The 15,295-nt window shown below is 36.0% G+C and overlaps 1 protein-coding gene across 4 annotated transcripts in view; it reads left to right on the plus strand.

Annotated features, from left to right (window-relative positions):
• The window catches only part of ULK4 (unc-51 like kinase 4), a 592,175-nt gene that overhangs the window by 441,276 nt on the left and 135,604 nt on the right, over positions 1-15,295 (plus strand). For all 4 annotated transcript variants that reach the window (XM_026496788.4, XM_026496790.4, XM_026496789.4 and 1 more), the window contains one exon: positions 14,298-14,483. In XM_026496788.4, coding sequence (XP_026352573.1) covers positions 14,298-14,483 — 186 coding nt within the window. The remainder of the gene's footprint in view (positions 1-14,297; positions 14,484-15,295) is intronic.

A 15,295-nucleotide genomic window follows, 5' to 3' on the forward strand; every position in this document is an offset into this window, starting at 1 on the left:
TCAGTAGCAGATTAAGATCAACGTATTTCTGAAGGACAAAGCTGTAGAAGGATTCAACTTGGGCAGAAGAAGCCTTGCCCAAAAACAGCATGGTGGCAGGCATTGGCCTTCCCACTGAAACCCCTAGCACCTCAGCCTGCAGGGGAAAAGATGAAAACTGGGGCATTTTCAAAAGGCTGAATGAACAGCTCCACATTCAATCTCCCATATGCTCTTCTCCAACTTTCACATGCAGAAAACTAAGTAGTGTAGTATATGCCTTCCAAGATGGTACCAGGACTTTCCCCTAGAGAAGTTGAAGCTGAGAAGAGATCAAACAGTACCACAGAGTAAAGCATTCCTGAATTTTCTGAGGAGGGGTGGTGGTAGAACTGATGATGAGGCCTCCCTAAAGCAGAGCTTCCCCAACTCCACACCCATGGTGGAAGGATGGGCTACCACCCAAGTGTGTATCTTTAGTCATGACCTGTCCCTTGAATTCCATACCTGAATGTCTTGTGCTACTGCCTATAATATCTCCATAAGCATATCTCCACCAGTGGTGGTTCTGGCAGTGAATGAGGACCTAACTGACGTTTTGTAGGCTCTGTGTCCTCTCACGCTCCTTTTTGCATTGCCTGGCTTCTGGCACATTCACTGCAGTCACATTGTCTCGTTGCCCAGGATCTTGTGGATCACCCCCGGGCATCCGGACTGTATTCTAAATGCAGGGAGAAGTCACTGGAGGTTCTAAGAGTGATATGATCTGATTAAAGTTGAAACAACCACTATGGCTTCTGTGTGGAAAATAGATTGGAAGGAGACAAGTGAAAGCATGAGGGAACATTTGATTACTTCTCGAGTGGCTGTCTTGAACGTCTTTCTTTCATCCAGTGTCAGTGAAATCCACTTGCATCCCTCTGTGGTTTCTGTAGAATTGTCCGCTGCTTCAGTAGAGTTGTTTGAATCTCCTTCTATATTGACTGGCTGTGAGTTTTTAAATGAGCTCTGTTTCCCCATTCTGTAGTTATTGACAAGGAAAATGTAAAGGTATATTACAAGAGTTAGGCAGGACAGTGCAGGAGCCCTGGAAGTCAAGGCCAATTTGACCTACCTATGACTTTAAACTTGTTTTCAGATTTTTTTTTTCTTTTGACCCTAGCACTCTGGTCTGTGATAAATAGACTTACAACTAAATCAATAATGGTAGTGGCAGGTTTTCTTCCCTTTAAATGTTCACTTTTAGGAATATAATTTGCCTGGGGGGGTCAATGAGACTAAAGAGTATCCTTACTTCTCAAGGGTAAGGGGGCAATGTCAAGACTGTGGGCAGTAGTGTTTCCTTGGGCGATGTTATCTGGAATTACCACCATTTATCAGCTTAATGATATTTTCTGCTACCTCTTTAGCTGAATTTGGGCAGGAGTAATATATTAAAATGAAGAAGAACAGGGATTGATGGCCTAATGTGGAATCTTTTTAAAGATGTCCTAACAATACAGACAGAGTCTGTTCTCAACGTGCTTTTAAACAGCATAAAAATAGAAAACACTGTATTATAAGGGGTTATTTTTTTTCTTTCTTGGTTAATTTGTTCTCTTCCCTGAAAATAAATATTCCCATATATTTTTGACAAAATACTACCACCAGGCAGTATTTTTAAAATATAATACAAAATGAGAACAATTTTCAAATGCATTATTGTATTGTGTAGATTGAATAAAGGGATACACAATTGTGATTTTTAATTGTTTTAAAATAATTTTAAGAATTCAAGTGTAAGTTTACTTTGAGATATTTCTAAGTTATGTGTGTGTGTACGTGTATTTGTTATCTCTTCCATAAAGCGTTTGAGTTGATCAATAAGAATGTTTGCAGTAAATTTAGTGTTACAGGTAAAATACAAGATGCCAAGTGGACATACTTACGCTAAAAAAAGATTTGTTGTTTATCTGAAATTCAAACATAATTGGATGTTTGTTTTTTTAAGTCTGGCAATTCTAAGTAAAGTAGAAAACATAAATAAAATAATGAAAATGAGATAGAGTGAAGTTTCTATACAGGTATGAAGTCTTACATAATTGCTAAAGTCGGGTCGTGGGTTTGGCCTTGAGAATTCTGGTCACCACACAGAAATGGAAATACAACCATTTGTACGTTGCCCAGAAAGTGGGGCAGGTTGGCAAGGAGACAGTTCCTTGGGATCAGAAAACATTTTCTACTCTTTGGGTCTGAAAAAACACTTCTTCATGGGTCTCCTTTAAAGGGAGGGACATTTTGTGATGGGGTTGGTGGTGGTGATATCTACCTTTTATTGAGCATTTTGTGAATTAGTGTCTTTCAAAGAGAATTTTTAAATTTAGATGAAGTTCATTTTACCTTTCTTTTTTCCTTTTTGTAAATTATGCTTTTGCAGTCATATCATAAGGTCAAGACGATTTCTCCCAGTTTTCTCTTCGCAATTTTACAGCTTTAAGTCTTATATTTAGATCTGTCAACCACTTTTTTTTTTTCCAAGAATGAAATGAGTTTCAGAGATTTCTGAAGACTTGGGTGTCTTCCATTGAGTATGGATGTTCCCTGGTGATTCTGGGCCACCTTAGCACTAGAATTGACCTGTGTTGTCAACCATTTCGAGTTAATTTTGGTATAGGGTAAAAGGTACAGATATAAGTTTATGTTTTGGCATGTTGTCTGAGCATCTTTATGATAATTCTTGAAAGCCAGTAATGTTAGTTTTTCAACTTTTGTTCTTTTTCAAATTTGTTTTGGCTATCCTATGACCTTTATGTTTCCATAGGAAACTTAGAATCAGCTTGTCAGTTTCTACCAAACAAACAAACAAACAAACAAACAAAAAACAGCAACAAAAAAAGAACTACTGGGATTGTGAATGGGATTGCATTGAATTGTAGACTAATTTGTAGAGAATGTCATTTTAACAAAATTGAACCATCTGACTTATGAACAGAGTAGATCCCTCCCTTTATTCTGGTCCTTTTTAATTCCTCTTGGCAATATTTTGTATTTTTCAGTATACAGGTCTTTCAACCTCTGTCACATCTAAGTTTTTCAATTTTTTAAATGTTATTTTGCATGGTATTGTTTAATTCATATTTTTGATTATTACTTATATATAAAAATACAGATGATTTTGTATGTCGGTCTTGAATCCTGTAACTTTGTTATATTCATTTATGGGCTATAGCAGCTTATTTGTAAATTCCATTGGATTTTCTACAGAAAGGATCATGTCTTATGCAAATAAGCAGTTATGTCTGCCTTTTCAATCTGGATGCCCCTTTTTTGGGCCTGACTGCTCTGGCCAGAGCCTCCCATTCGATGTCAAATGGAAGTGGTGAAAGAAGACGTCCTGTCTTTGTCTAATCTCAGGGTGAAGCATGACTTTTACCAGGTTGAAGAAATTTCCTTCTATCTTCATCTGCTGAGTTTTTGTTAGAAATAGATGTTCAATATTGATAAATACTCTTTCTATTGAAATAATCACATAGCTTTTCTTTTTTACTTATTAATATGATGTTATGGATTGACTGTATCCATGTTCATGAGGGATATTGTTTTGTAGTTTACTTTTTCTTATTTTATTATTTTTATTTGAAGTACAGTTGATACATAATATTATATTACCTTCCGGTGTACAACATAGTGATTCAACAATTACATACACTATGAAATAGCACAACAGTAGCTAACATCTGTCACCATTCAAAGTTATTACAGTGTTATTGACTATATTCCCTATGCTGTGTTTTTCATCCCTGTCAGGACTTATTTTATAACTGAAATTTTTTTTAAATGATTTTTTTTTAAAGATTTTATTTATTTATTTGACAGAGATTGAGACAGCCAGCGAGAGAGGGAACACAAGCAGGGGGAGTGGGAGAGGAAGAAGCAGGCTCATAGCGGAGGAGCCTGATGTGGGGCTCGATCCCATAACACCGGGATCACGCCCTGAGCCGAAGGCAGACGCCCAACCGCTGTGCCACCCAAGCGCCCCTAAATGATTTTTTATTATATTATGTTAGTCACCATACAGTACATCCCCAGTTTCTGATATAAAGTTCGATGATTCATTAGTTGCATATAACACCCAGTGCACCATGCAATATGTGCCCTCCTTACTACCCATCAACAGTCTATCCCATTTGCCCCCACCCCCTCCCCTCTGAGACCCTCAGTTTGTTTCTCATAGTCCATAGTCTCTCATGTTTCATTCCCCCTTCTGATTACCCCCCCTTTCTTTATCCCTTTCTTCCCCTACCGATCATCCTATTTCTTATGTTCCATAGATGAGAGAAATCATATGATAGTTGTCTTTCTCTGCTTGACTTATTTCACTTAGCATTATCTCCTCCAGTGCCGTCCATGTTGCAGCAAATTATAACTGAAAATTTGTACCTCTTAATCCCCTTTACCTATTTCACCTATCCTCCTACCTTTTTCCCCTCTGGCAGCCACCAATTTGTTCTCTGTATTTATGACTCTGTTCCTTTTTTGTTGTTTTGTTGTCGTTTGTTTGTTCATTTGTTTTTTTTTTTTTGGCTTTTTTTTTTTTTTTTGGAAATCATATGGTATTTGTCTTTCTCTGTCTGACTTATTTCACTTAGCCTAACACCCTCTAGGTCCATCCATGTTGTCACAAATGGCAAGACTTAATCCATTTTTATGGCTGTGTAATATTCCATTGTGTATATACACCACATCTTCTTTATCCATTCATCCATTGAGGGACACTTAGGTTGCTTTTATATCTTGGCTATTGTAAATAATGCTGCAGTGACCGTGGAGAGTGCATATATCCTTTCAAATTAGTGTTTTCATTTTTTTCCGGGAGTGAAATTACTGGATTGTATGGTATTTCTATTTTAAATTTTTTGTGGAATCTCAATAATGTTTTCCATAGTGGCTGTAGTAATTTATATTCCCACCAACAGTGCACAAGAGTTCCATTTTCTCCATATCCTCACCAAAACTTTTTTTTTATTATTTGTTTGATACTAGGCATTCTGACTGGGGTGAGGTGATATTTCATTGTGGTCTTGATTTGCATATCTGTGATGATCAGTGATGTTGAGCATCTTTTCATGTGTCTGTTGGCCATCTATAGGTCTTCTTTGGAAAAATGTCTATTCAGGTCCTCTGCCCATTTTTTTATTTATTTTTTTTTTTTTAGTGTTGAGTTGTATAGGTTCTTTATATATTTTAGATATTAACCCTTTACCAAATATATCATTTGCACATACCTTCTCCCATTCAGTAAGTTGCCTTTTGGTTTTGTTGATCATTGTCTTTGCTGTGCAGAGCTTTTTAGTTTGATAAAGTCCTAATAGTTTGGTTTTGTTTTTGTTTCCCTTGCAGGGGCCGGGAGGGGGGGACCATTCAGATGATACTGCTAAGGCCAATGTCTAAGAGTTTTCCTTTAATTAGGAGTTTTGTGGTTTCAGGTTCACAGTTAGGTCTTTAATCCATTTTAAGTTTATTTTTGCACATGGTGTAAGAAAGTGGTCCACTTACATTCTTTTGCATATAACTGTCCAGTTTCCCCACACCATTTATTAGACTCTTTCTCCCATTTTGTACTCCTGCCTCCTTTGTCATGGATTAATTGACCATAGAAGCATGGGTTTATTTCTGGGCTCTCTATCCTATTCCAATGATTTATGTGTCTGTTTCCGTACAAGTACCCTCCTGTTTTGATTACTGTAATTACTGTAGTTTGAAATCAAGGAACATGGTGCCTCCAGCTTTCTTCTTCTTTCTCAAGCCTCCTTTGGCTATTAGGGGTGTTTTATGATTCCATACAAATTTTAGAGTCATTCTAGTTCTGTGAAAAATACTATTGGTATTTTAACAGAGATTGCATTGAATCTGTAGATTATTTTGTATGGTATGGAGATTTTAACAATAATAATTCTTCTAATCCATGAGCATGAAATATCTTCCCTTTTGTTTGTGTCATCTTCAATTTCTTTCATCAGTGTCTTATAGTTTTTAGTGTACAGGTCTTTCACCTTGGTTTTCCTGTGTTTTTAATTATAGCCATCCTAGTGTGTGTGAAGTGGTATCTCATGGTGGTTTTAGTTTGTATTTCCCTGATGACTGATAGTGTGGGGCATCTTTTCTAGTGTTTATTGATGATTTCTATACCTTTATTGGAGAAATGTTTATTTCTTTGCCCTTTTAGAAATTAGATTTTGTCTTTTTGTTATTGAATTGCCAGAGTGTTTATATATTGTGTATATACATACAGTTTTATTGAGATAGAATTGACAAACCCAAATCTTTTTTTAAGTAAACTCCACACCCAAGGTGGGGCTTGAACTCAGGACTCCAAGATCAAGAGTTATATGTTCTACCAATTGAGCCAGCCAGGCATCCCTAGAATATTTTTAATATGTTGCTGGATATGGTGTACTAACATTTTGATGAAGATCTTTTCACTTGTAAGGGCTCTTGGTTTGTAGTTTTCTTTCTTGGAATGTCCTTGTCTCATTTTGGTATGAGGGCTAATACCGGCCACATAGAATGAGTATGGAAGTGTTGCCTTTTCTTTAGCTTTCTGGAAGAGTTTGTGTAGAATTTTTATTACTTCTTCCTTGAGTGTTTAATAGGATTGGCCAATAAAGCCATTTGGGCCTGGAGTTTTCTTAATATGAAAGTCCTTAACCATACATTTATTTTATCTAATGGATAAATCGCTACCCAGGTTATCTTTCTTCTTGAGTGGGCCATTGCCCTACTATGTTCTTTCTGATACTTTGTCCTGTGAGCTCTAGGTGCTTTGGATTTCTGAGCCTTTTAATTCATAACGTCTCCTTAACTTAAGGAATCTGCTACAAGAGTAAAGCTCACCTCACTTGCTTTCCAGCCTTTGGGCATCATTGTCCTGCTTTGCCTAATGCCCAGGGTCTTAAAAACCATTGTTCGTGTATTTGTCTGCTAGTTTATTATTGTGGGCAGTTGGGTATATCCTTTCCCTGTTATTCCAGGGAAGATGGGGGGAATTTTTATAACTTCACAGTCTTTTTTTGGGTGGGGGGCACCAAAAAACTCCTACAAACACTATGAGATTTACAATTATCTAAGAAATAAGCCATCTTGAAAATGTTGCTTATGATAAACAACCTCCAATTATTTGAACAATGAAGCAAAATTAACTCAAAAAATTAAGAAATGTTAAAGTGGATTGAAATAAAGCCTGTGTGCCTATCTCATCAAGTACCCACAGTCTATAAAAATAGAGAGGATTAAATATATCTTAAAATTTGGGGAGAACAGAAAGAGAAGCTGTTAATGAAAAAGAAATTTTGTGCAATTACTAGGTGATAGAAAGCAGATGGGACTGAATCGAAATAGTTAAGAAACCTATTACATAGAGAACTAACCAGAAGGTAGGAACAGATGCAGAAGATCTATAAACTCAGAGTGAGGCGAAAAACTGATAAAGGCCCTACGGCATTTCCCAGGCTAATTGAAGATTAACATTTAGAACAGGCAGACCAGTTAGAACCCTCCCCTTATCCATTTTGCTCCACTTTTTTCCGGCATAATAAGTCAAGAACTGCACTGTAAAGAGGATGACCTGTCTATCTGATGTGATTTCTACTGCGGGCTCAGGGCCTAGGAATAAGCATTGTGGAATTTGAGGAAACTCAGACGGGGAAGCCAGCTGAAGAAACGGATACATACAAATGCAAAGGAAATCCATACCAGCTGCCTATAATAATCTGCCCAATCTTTTGTTCATAAAATAGAAAACCAAAGACGGCTAGACATTTGGGATAGCATAACTGCAAGAAGCAAACAAATCAAAACAAAACAAAAAACCCAGGTAAATAGAGCACAGAAGGAACAAAGTTGATAAGAAATGTTATGGGTTGAATTGTGTCCCCCACAATTAAAGTCCTAACTCCTGGTACCCAGAATTTTACCTTATTTGGAAATAGTGTTTTTCCAGATGTAATTAGTTAAGATGAGGTCATTGTCAAGTACAGTGGACCCCTAATCTGATATGACTGGTGTCCTTATCAGAAGACAACCATGTGAAGACAGACATACAGGGAGAATGTCACATGATGACAGAGGCAGAGACTGGAATTATGCAGCTACAAATGAAAGAATGACAATGATTGCTGGAAGGTAGCAAGAAGCAAGGGTGGAATCTGCTATGGGTTTCAGAGGAAGCGTGGCCTTGCCCTTTGGTGTCAGACTTCTAGCTTCCAGAACTGTCAGACAACAAATTTCTGTTGTTTGTGCCACCTGTTAATGGTACTTTGTTATGGTCTCCTAGGAAACTACTACTGGGAATTAAAGTTCTCTTTTACTTCCATAAAATGAATGTTCAAGTAGCCCACAGAAAGTTTTAAATGAACGGGTGGGAAATCAGAATAACAAGAAACAGAGGAGAAATACAGAAGATGAACAATAAAATTGAGTATTGCACTTAAACCCTAGCATTTTGATATTTGCCTTAAATGTAAATGGTCTAAATGCACCAATTATAAAAGACAAAGATAGCTAGAGTAGATAACAAAACATGATTCAACAATATGTTGTCTAAAAAAAACTCATTTAAAATATAATATAGCAGGTTGAAAGTAAAAAGTTGAAAAGTCTGTACTACACAAATATTAATTAAAAAAAATAGGACTGGCTTTCTTAATATCAGATAAAGTAGACCTCTGAGTGAGAAAAATTGCTAGAGATGGTGATATTCCAAAATGATAAAAAGGGCAATCCCATTGATGTGACAAGTATTTCAAATGCATGTATGTATACCAAACAACAAGACCTCAAAGGACATGAAGCAAAAAAATGGTAGTGCTGAAAGGATAAATAGATTCACAACTATAGTGGATTTCAAAACTCCACTCTCCAGCAATTAATAGAGCAACTAGACAGGAAATCATCAAGAATACAGAAAAATTGAACAACACAATCAACAGGATATAATTGGCAGTTATAGAACACCCGACCCAACAACTACAGAATGCACATTTTTTTCAAGTACCCATGAAACATTCACACATCCTGGGCCATAAAATAAACCTTAACAAATGTAAAATAAAGTAATACAGAATGGATTTTCTGACCATAATGAAATCAAACTAGAAGTCAGTAATTAAAAGACCATAAGAAAATTTCCAACATTTAGAAAGAAAACATCCTTTAAATAATAATTCATGGGTCAAAGAGGATGTCACAGGAGAAATTTTTTAATTGCATAAAAGTGAATGAAAAAGAAAACATATCAAAAATATACAGAATGCAGGGGAACCTGGGCAGCTCAGTTGGTTAAGCATCCAACTCTTGCTTTTGGCTCAGGTCACGATCTCAGGGTCCTGGGATTGAGCCCTGCATCAGGCGCCATGCTCAGGGGGAGTCTGCTTGAGGGTTCGCTCCCTCTCCCTCTGCCCCTCCCCATCTGTGCTCTCTCTGGCTCTCTAAAATACATAAATTTAAAAAAATATATGTACAATGCAGTTAAAGCACTACTGAAGAAAATTTATAATAACAAAAGCTTTCATTAGAAAAGAAGAAAGATCTTAAATCAATAATCTAGTTTTCCACCTCCGGAAACTAGAAAAAAAACAGCATAATAGCCCAAAGGAAGCAAAAGGGAAAAAATAATAAGGACAAAACCAGAAATTGGTGAAATTGAAAATAGAAAAAAATACAGGAAAATCAATGAAACAGAAACCTGGCACTCCACAAAATTGAAAAATGTTTAGCAAACTGACAGATAAAAAGAGACAAAATTATCAATATAAGGAATGAAAAAAGAAATGTCAATATAGATCCGCAGTCATTAAAAAGATAATAGTGGAATATTCTGAATAATTTTATGCTCATAAATTCTGTAACTAGAAGAAATGGACAAATTCTTTAAAAAGTACCAAAACTCAGCTAAGATAAACACTTTAATAGTCCTATAATCATTAAAGAGATTTAATTTGTAATTTAAAAATTCCTGAAAAGCCATCTCCTGGCCTAGATGATGTCACTGGAAAATTCTACCAAACATTTAAAGAGTTTTTAATACCAACTTTAAGGGTAGTTTTATGAAGATACTATTACCCTGATGCTAAACTAAAAAAAAACTACAAAAACAAAACATAACCTAAACCTACAATATCTCTTATAAACTTAGATACAAACATTTTCAACAAAATATTAGCAAGTTGGATGCACCAGTGTATAAAAAGAATTAATACTATGACCAAGCAGGATTTATTGCATTTGCAAAGCTTGTTCAACATCCAAAAATCCGTCAGTGTATTCTACCATATAAACAAGGGAAAGAAGAAATATCACATGATCATATCAATTATAATAGAAGATGTATTTGACAAATCCAGCACTCATGATAAAAGTTCTCATCAGACTAGAATTAGAGGGGGAACTTCCTCAACTTGATAAAGGGCATCTATGCAAAACGTACAGCTAACATCATAGTTAGTGGTGAAAGACTGAATCATTTTTCCCTATGATTGAGAACAAAGCAAGGGTGTCTGTCTGCTCCCCCCATTTTTATTCACTGTAGTACTGGAAGTTCTAGCCAGTGCAGTAAGGCAAAAAAGAAATAAAAGGCATACTGTATGAAAGGAAGAGCTAATACTATTCCTGTTTGCATGTGACACAGTTGTCTATGTAAAAAATTCAAAGGGATCTACAAAAACACTCTTAGCATTAATACATGAGTTCAGCAAGGTTGCAGGATCCAAGATCACCAAACAGAAATCAGTTGTATTGCTATTCTGACAGTGAACATGTGGAAACAAATATCAAAATCACCATTTATAATTTGCAAAGAAAATTAAGTACTAAGATATAACAAAATGTATATGGGATTTATGTCCTTGACGTTGCAAAATTGTGACGAAAGAAAGCAAAGAAGAGATACCTAAATGGAAAAGCATTGCATGTTCCTGCATTAGAAGACTCAACAGACTAAAAATATCAATTCTCACCAGTTTCATAGACAGTTTTAAGGCAATTCCTTTTAAAATTACAATAAAGTTTTTAATAAATGGACAAGCTTATTCTAAAATTTATGTAGAAAAATAATAGGCCTTAGCATAGCTAAAATAATTTGAAAAATAAGAATGAAGGTAGAGGAAACACTGTATTTGGTGTTAACACTTATTATATAGCTACAGTAACAAGATGGTGTATTATTATTGGTGGAGAGATAGACACTGAGATCAATGGAACAGAATAGAAAACTCAGAAACAGGCTTAGACAGACATGTCCAACTGATTTTTTAATGAATACGTGAAAATAATCAGTGCCATTTTTAAGAATGATGCTGGAGCAGTTGTACATTTGGTGGCAAAAATAAATAAATAGAAGAACCTCTACTTAAACCTCACACTTTATACAAAAATTAATTTATTTAAATGTAAATTTTGAAATTGTTAGGAAAAAAATAGAAAATCTTCATGACTGAGAGCTAGGCAAAGAGTTTTTAGACTTGATACCAAAAGCACAATCCCAGTGAAATAAAACCACAAATTGGACCTGATCAAAATTAAAATTTTCTTTCTGCAAAAGAATAAAGTAGATGAAAAAACAAGATACGACCCAGGAGAAAATGCTTGCAAACCACATATCTGAAAAAGAAGTCGTATCTAGAGTATTTAAAGAACTTTGAAATATCAAAAATAAAGCAACAAACAATGCAGTTAGCAAAGGACAAAAGACATGAAGAGATGAAAAGATATTCACTATCAGTTGCCATTAGGGAAATGCAAATTAAAACCACAGTGAACTATCACCCCCTGCCTATTAGAGTGGCTAAAATGAAAAATACTGATAACACCAAATGCTGGTAAAGATACTGAGAAACTGGATCTCTTATACATTGCTTCTAGGAATATAAAATCGTAAAATGGTACAGCCATTCTGGAAAACAGTTTGCTAGTTTCTTAAAAAATTGAACACGAGCCTCCCATTCAACCCAGTAGTGTACTCTTGGGCATTTATGTCAATGAGAAATGAAAGTTTATGTTCACATAAAAACTTACACAAATGGTCTCTTAGTAGTTTTACATGGGATAGCTCCAAATTGGAAATAATTCAAATTTCCTTTAAGGAGCAGGTTGTTAAACTGTGGTGCATCCATACCATGGGATACAACTCAGTAATAAAAAGAAATGAACTGTTGATACTCACAAAAACTTGGATGAATCTCAAAGAAATTATGTTGAGTGAAGAAAGCCGTATATGCTATGTGCTTTCATTTATGTAACTTACTTGAAATGACAAAAGGGTGAACAGGTTAGTGGTTGCCAGGGATTAGAAATGGAGGAGGGAGAGAGTTGGCTTTTGCTATGGAAAGAATTTTTGTGATAGAATTGTTCTTTATCTTAAGGTAGTAGGTATCACCAAATCTACTCATGTGACAAAATGGCACAGAACTAAATACATATGTACACACGCCCACAACACACATGTAAAAAGCAGTAGAATCTGAATAAGGTCAATGGGTTATATCAATGTTAATTTCCTGGTTGTGCTGTTGTACTTTAGTTATGGAAGATGTTTCAATTGGGGAAAATGGGTGAAATATGTAATGAGATCCCTGTACGGTTTTTCACAACTGCATGCAAACCTACAGATATCTCAGAATAAGAGAATGAAGTGGGACCCCTGCTAACACCATATTCAAAATTAACTCAAAATGGACCAAAGACCTAAATGTAAAAGTTAAAACTGTAACATTCTTAGAAGAAAAAATAAATGTAAGAGCTTAAAGTGTAAAAAGACTTATTAGAAGCAAAAATCTCCAAACATTGGAGTAGGTGATGGTTTCTTCGGTAGGATACCAAAATCACAAACAATAAAAAAAATAATAGTAATAGATGCATTTGGAGTCATCAAAATAAAATTTTTTGTGCTTCAAAAGATACTATCAAGAAAGTGAAAAGACAACCCACAGAGTAGGAAAACATTTTTGAAAATCTGCTAAGGGACTTGTTTTTAAAATGTATAAAGAATACTTAGTCTTGATCATAAAGTGCCCATAAATGGGCAAAGTGTCTGAATGGACATTTCTCCAAAGAAGATGTACAAATGGCCAATAAGCAGATGGAAGTACATCAAGCAGATGGAAGTACACATGAAAACCACAGTGAGTTACCACTCTGCACCTACTAGGATGGCTGTAATTAAACATACAGATAACAGCAAGTGTTGATGAGGATATGGAGAAACTGGAACCCTCCTACATTGTTGGTGCTAACGGCAGCTTTGAAAAACAGTCTGGCAGTTCCTTAAAAGGTTAAACCTAGAATTAGCATATGATCCAGCAATCACTTCTAGGTACACACCCAAGAGAAGTGAAAACCTACCTCTACACAAAAAGTTACACACAAATGTTCACAGCAGTATTATTCATAATAGCCAGAAAGTGAAAACAACTCAAATGTTCATCAGCTGATGGATAGATAAATAAAATGTGGTCTACCCATGCAGCAGGATGTTATTAAACAATAAAAAGAAATGAAATACTGTTATATGCTATAGCAGGGATGAATCCTGACAACATTATGCTGAGTAAAAGAAGCCAGTCACAAAGGGTCATATTTTGTATGATTTCATGTTTCGAGTAATGGAAAAAAATTCTAAAATTGATTGTGGTGATGGTTGCACAACTCTGCGTATACTGAAAATCCCTGAATTGTACATGTTAGGTGAGTGAATTGCACGGGACAGGAATTGCATCTCAAGCTCTTACAAGTAACCTTTTCATTTTTAAAGTTTTATTTTAAGACGTTTTGTAATATGATTATTTCCTACTATACCTTAATACATAACAGAAACAATGCTCTCTGTCCCACCAGTTTAGTCACTAATTCAGACACAGACAAGTTCAGAATGTTCCTTTACATCTCCTAGGAAGTAGATTTTTCCTCAACAAGTTGATAGTGAGCAGGAATGGATGGGCCGTGCTTCTAAAAACTCAGACTGTTTCCATTCCTACAGACAGACTCATATGCATGTGGGAATATATTCACATATTAGGAATGCATATAAAATATATGCTGCTCTCTGCTTGTTACAGGGTGTTCTTCACTAAGGATTCAAGAAAGGATTCGGGGACTTTCTTCTGATTTAGTGCTATTAGCCTTGACTTACTGTATGCATTTTGAAAGAGATTGAAAAAAATACTGAGTCAATCTTCGTACTCACTCAGACTGACATTCTCCTCATTGAGTGAAATTTTCCTGTGTCTCTTGAGGAATACCAGCACCATCCTCAATTAACTTAAGTAGTCCTGTTTGTTAATTTGCAGCTTCCAAATGAGGATCCTGAAATTTTTGAAGTGTCGTCCAAGTGTCTGTCCATACTGGTTCAGCTGTACGGAGGGGAAAACCCAGACAGCCTGTCTCCTGAAAACGCAGCGAACTTTGCCGATTTACTGACATCTAAGGAGGACCCAAAAGAGCAGAAGCTTCTGTTAAAAATTCTCAGAAGAATGGTGAGTCCACATGGAAACCGGGACCAGGGTGGGTGGCTTCGGCAGCTGATGGAAGAGAGTAATGATTTTCTTCCACCTGACTTCAGTAAAAGAATCCCCGGTTACCTTTCTCGGCGGTCACCTCTTGATAACGTCTGTCGCGTTCTGCCTGTCTATCTGCACATACACATATATTTTTTTCTGATCTGTTGAAGAATAAGTTAGAGACATTGTGCCCTCTCACCCCTTAAGCCATTAAATGTACATTTTCTAACAAAATGGATGTTATTTTAACCACAGCAATCAAAATCAAGAAATTTACTATTGATACACTTCTTTTACTGATGTGCTATCCATATTCCAGTTCTGTCAATTGCCCCAATAATGTATTTTAATGTCTTTTATAGCTTTTTTTTTCCTGGTATAAGATCCAGTCCAGGATCACATATGTTGGTAGACACTTGTCTTTAATCTGGAATAGTCCTGGCGCCTTTCTTCATCTTGCATGACATTTTTGAAGAATATTGGCTGGGTGTTTGTAGGTTCTCATTCAGGCTGGGTCTGTGTGAGGTTTTCTGATGATTAGATTCAGGAAAACCCCAGAAGGGAACTTGTGTCTTTCCCACTCCTTCACACTCAGAGGCTCATGACGTCTATTTGCCCCTTCACTAGTGATGTTAATTTTGATCACTGGGATTAGTCGGTGGCAGCCTTTATTTTTAGTGTGCGATGGCTGCAAAATGGAGATCTTCTGACTTCCAACATTACTAACTCCCAATATTCTATTTTAAGGAAAAAATTTCCTTTTGCCCCATTGGTTTTGTTTTATATTT

This window comes from Ursus arctos, unplaced genomic scaffold (assembly GCF_023065955.2).
Source record: "Ursus arctos isolate Adak ecotype North America unplaced genomic scaffold, UrsArc2.0 scaffold_20, whole genome shotgun sequence".
NCBI lineage: Eukaryota > Metazoa > Chordata > Mammalia > Carnivora > Ursidae > Ursus > Ursus arctos.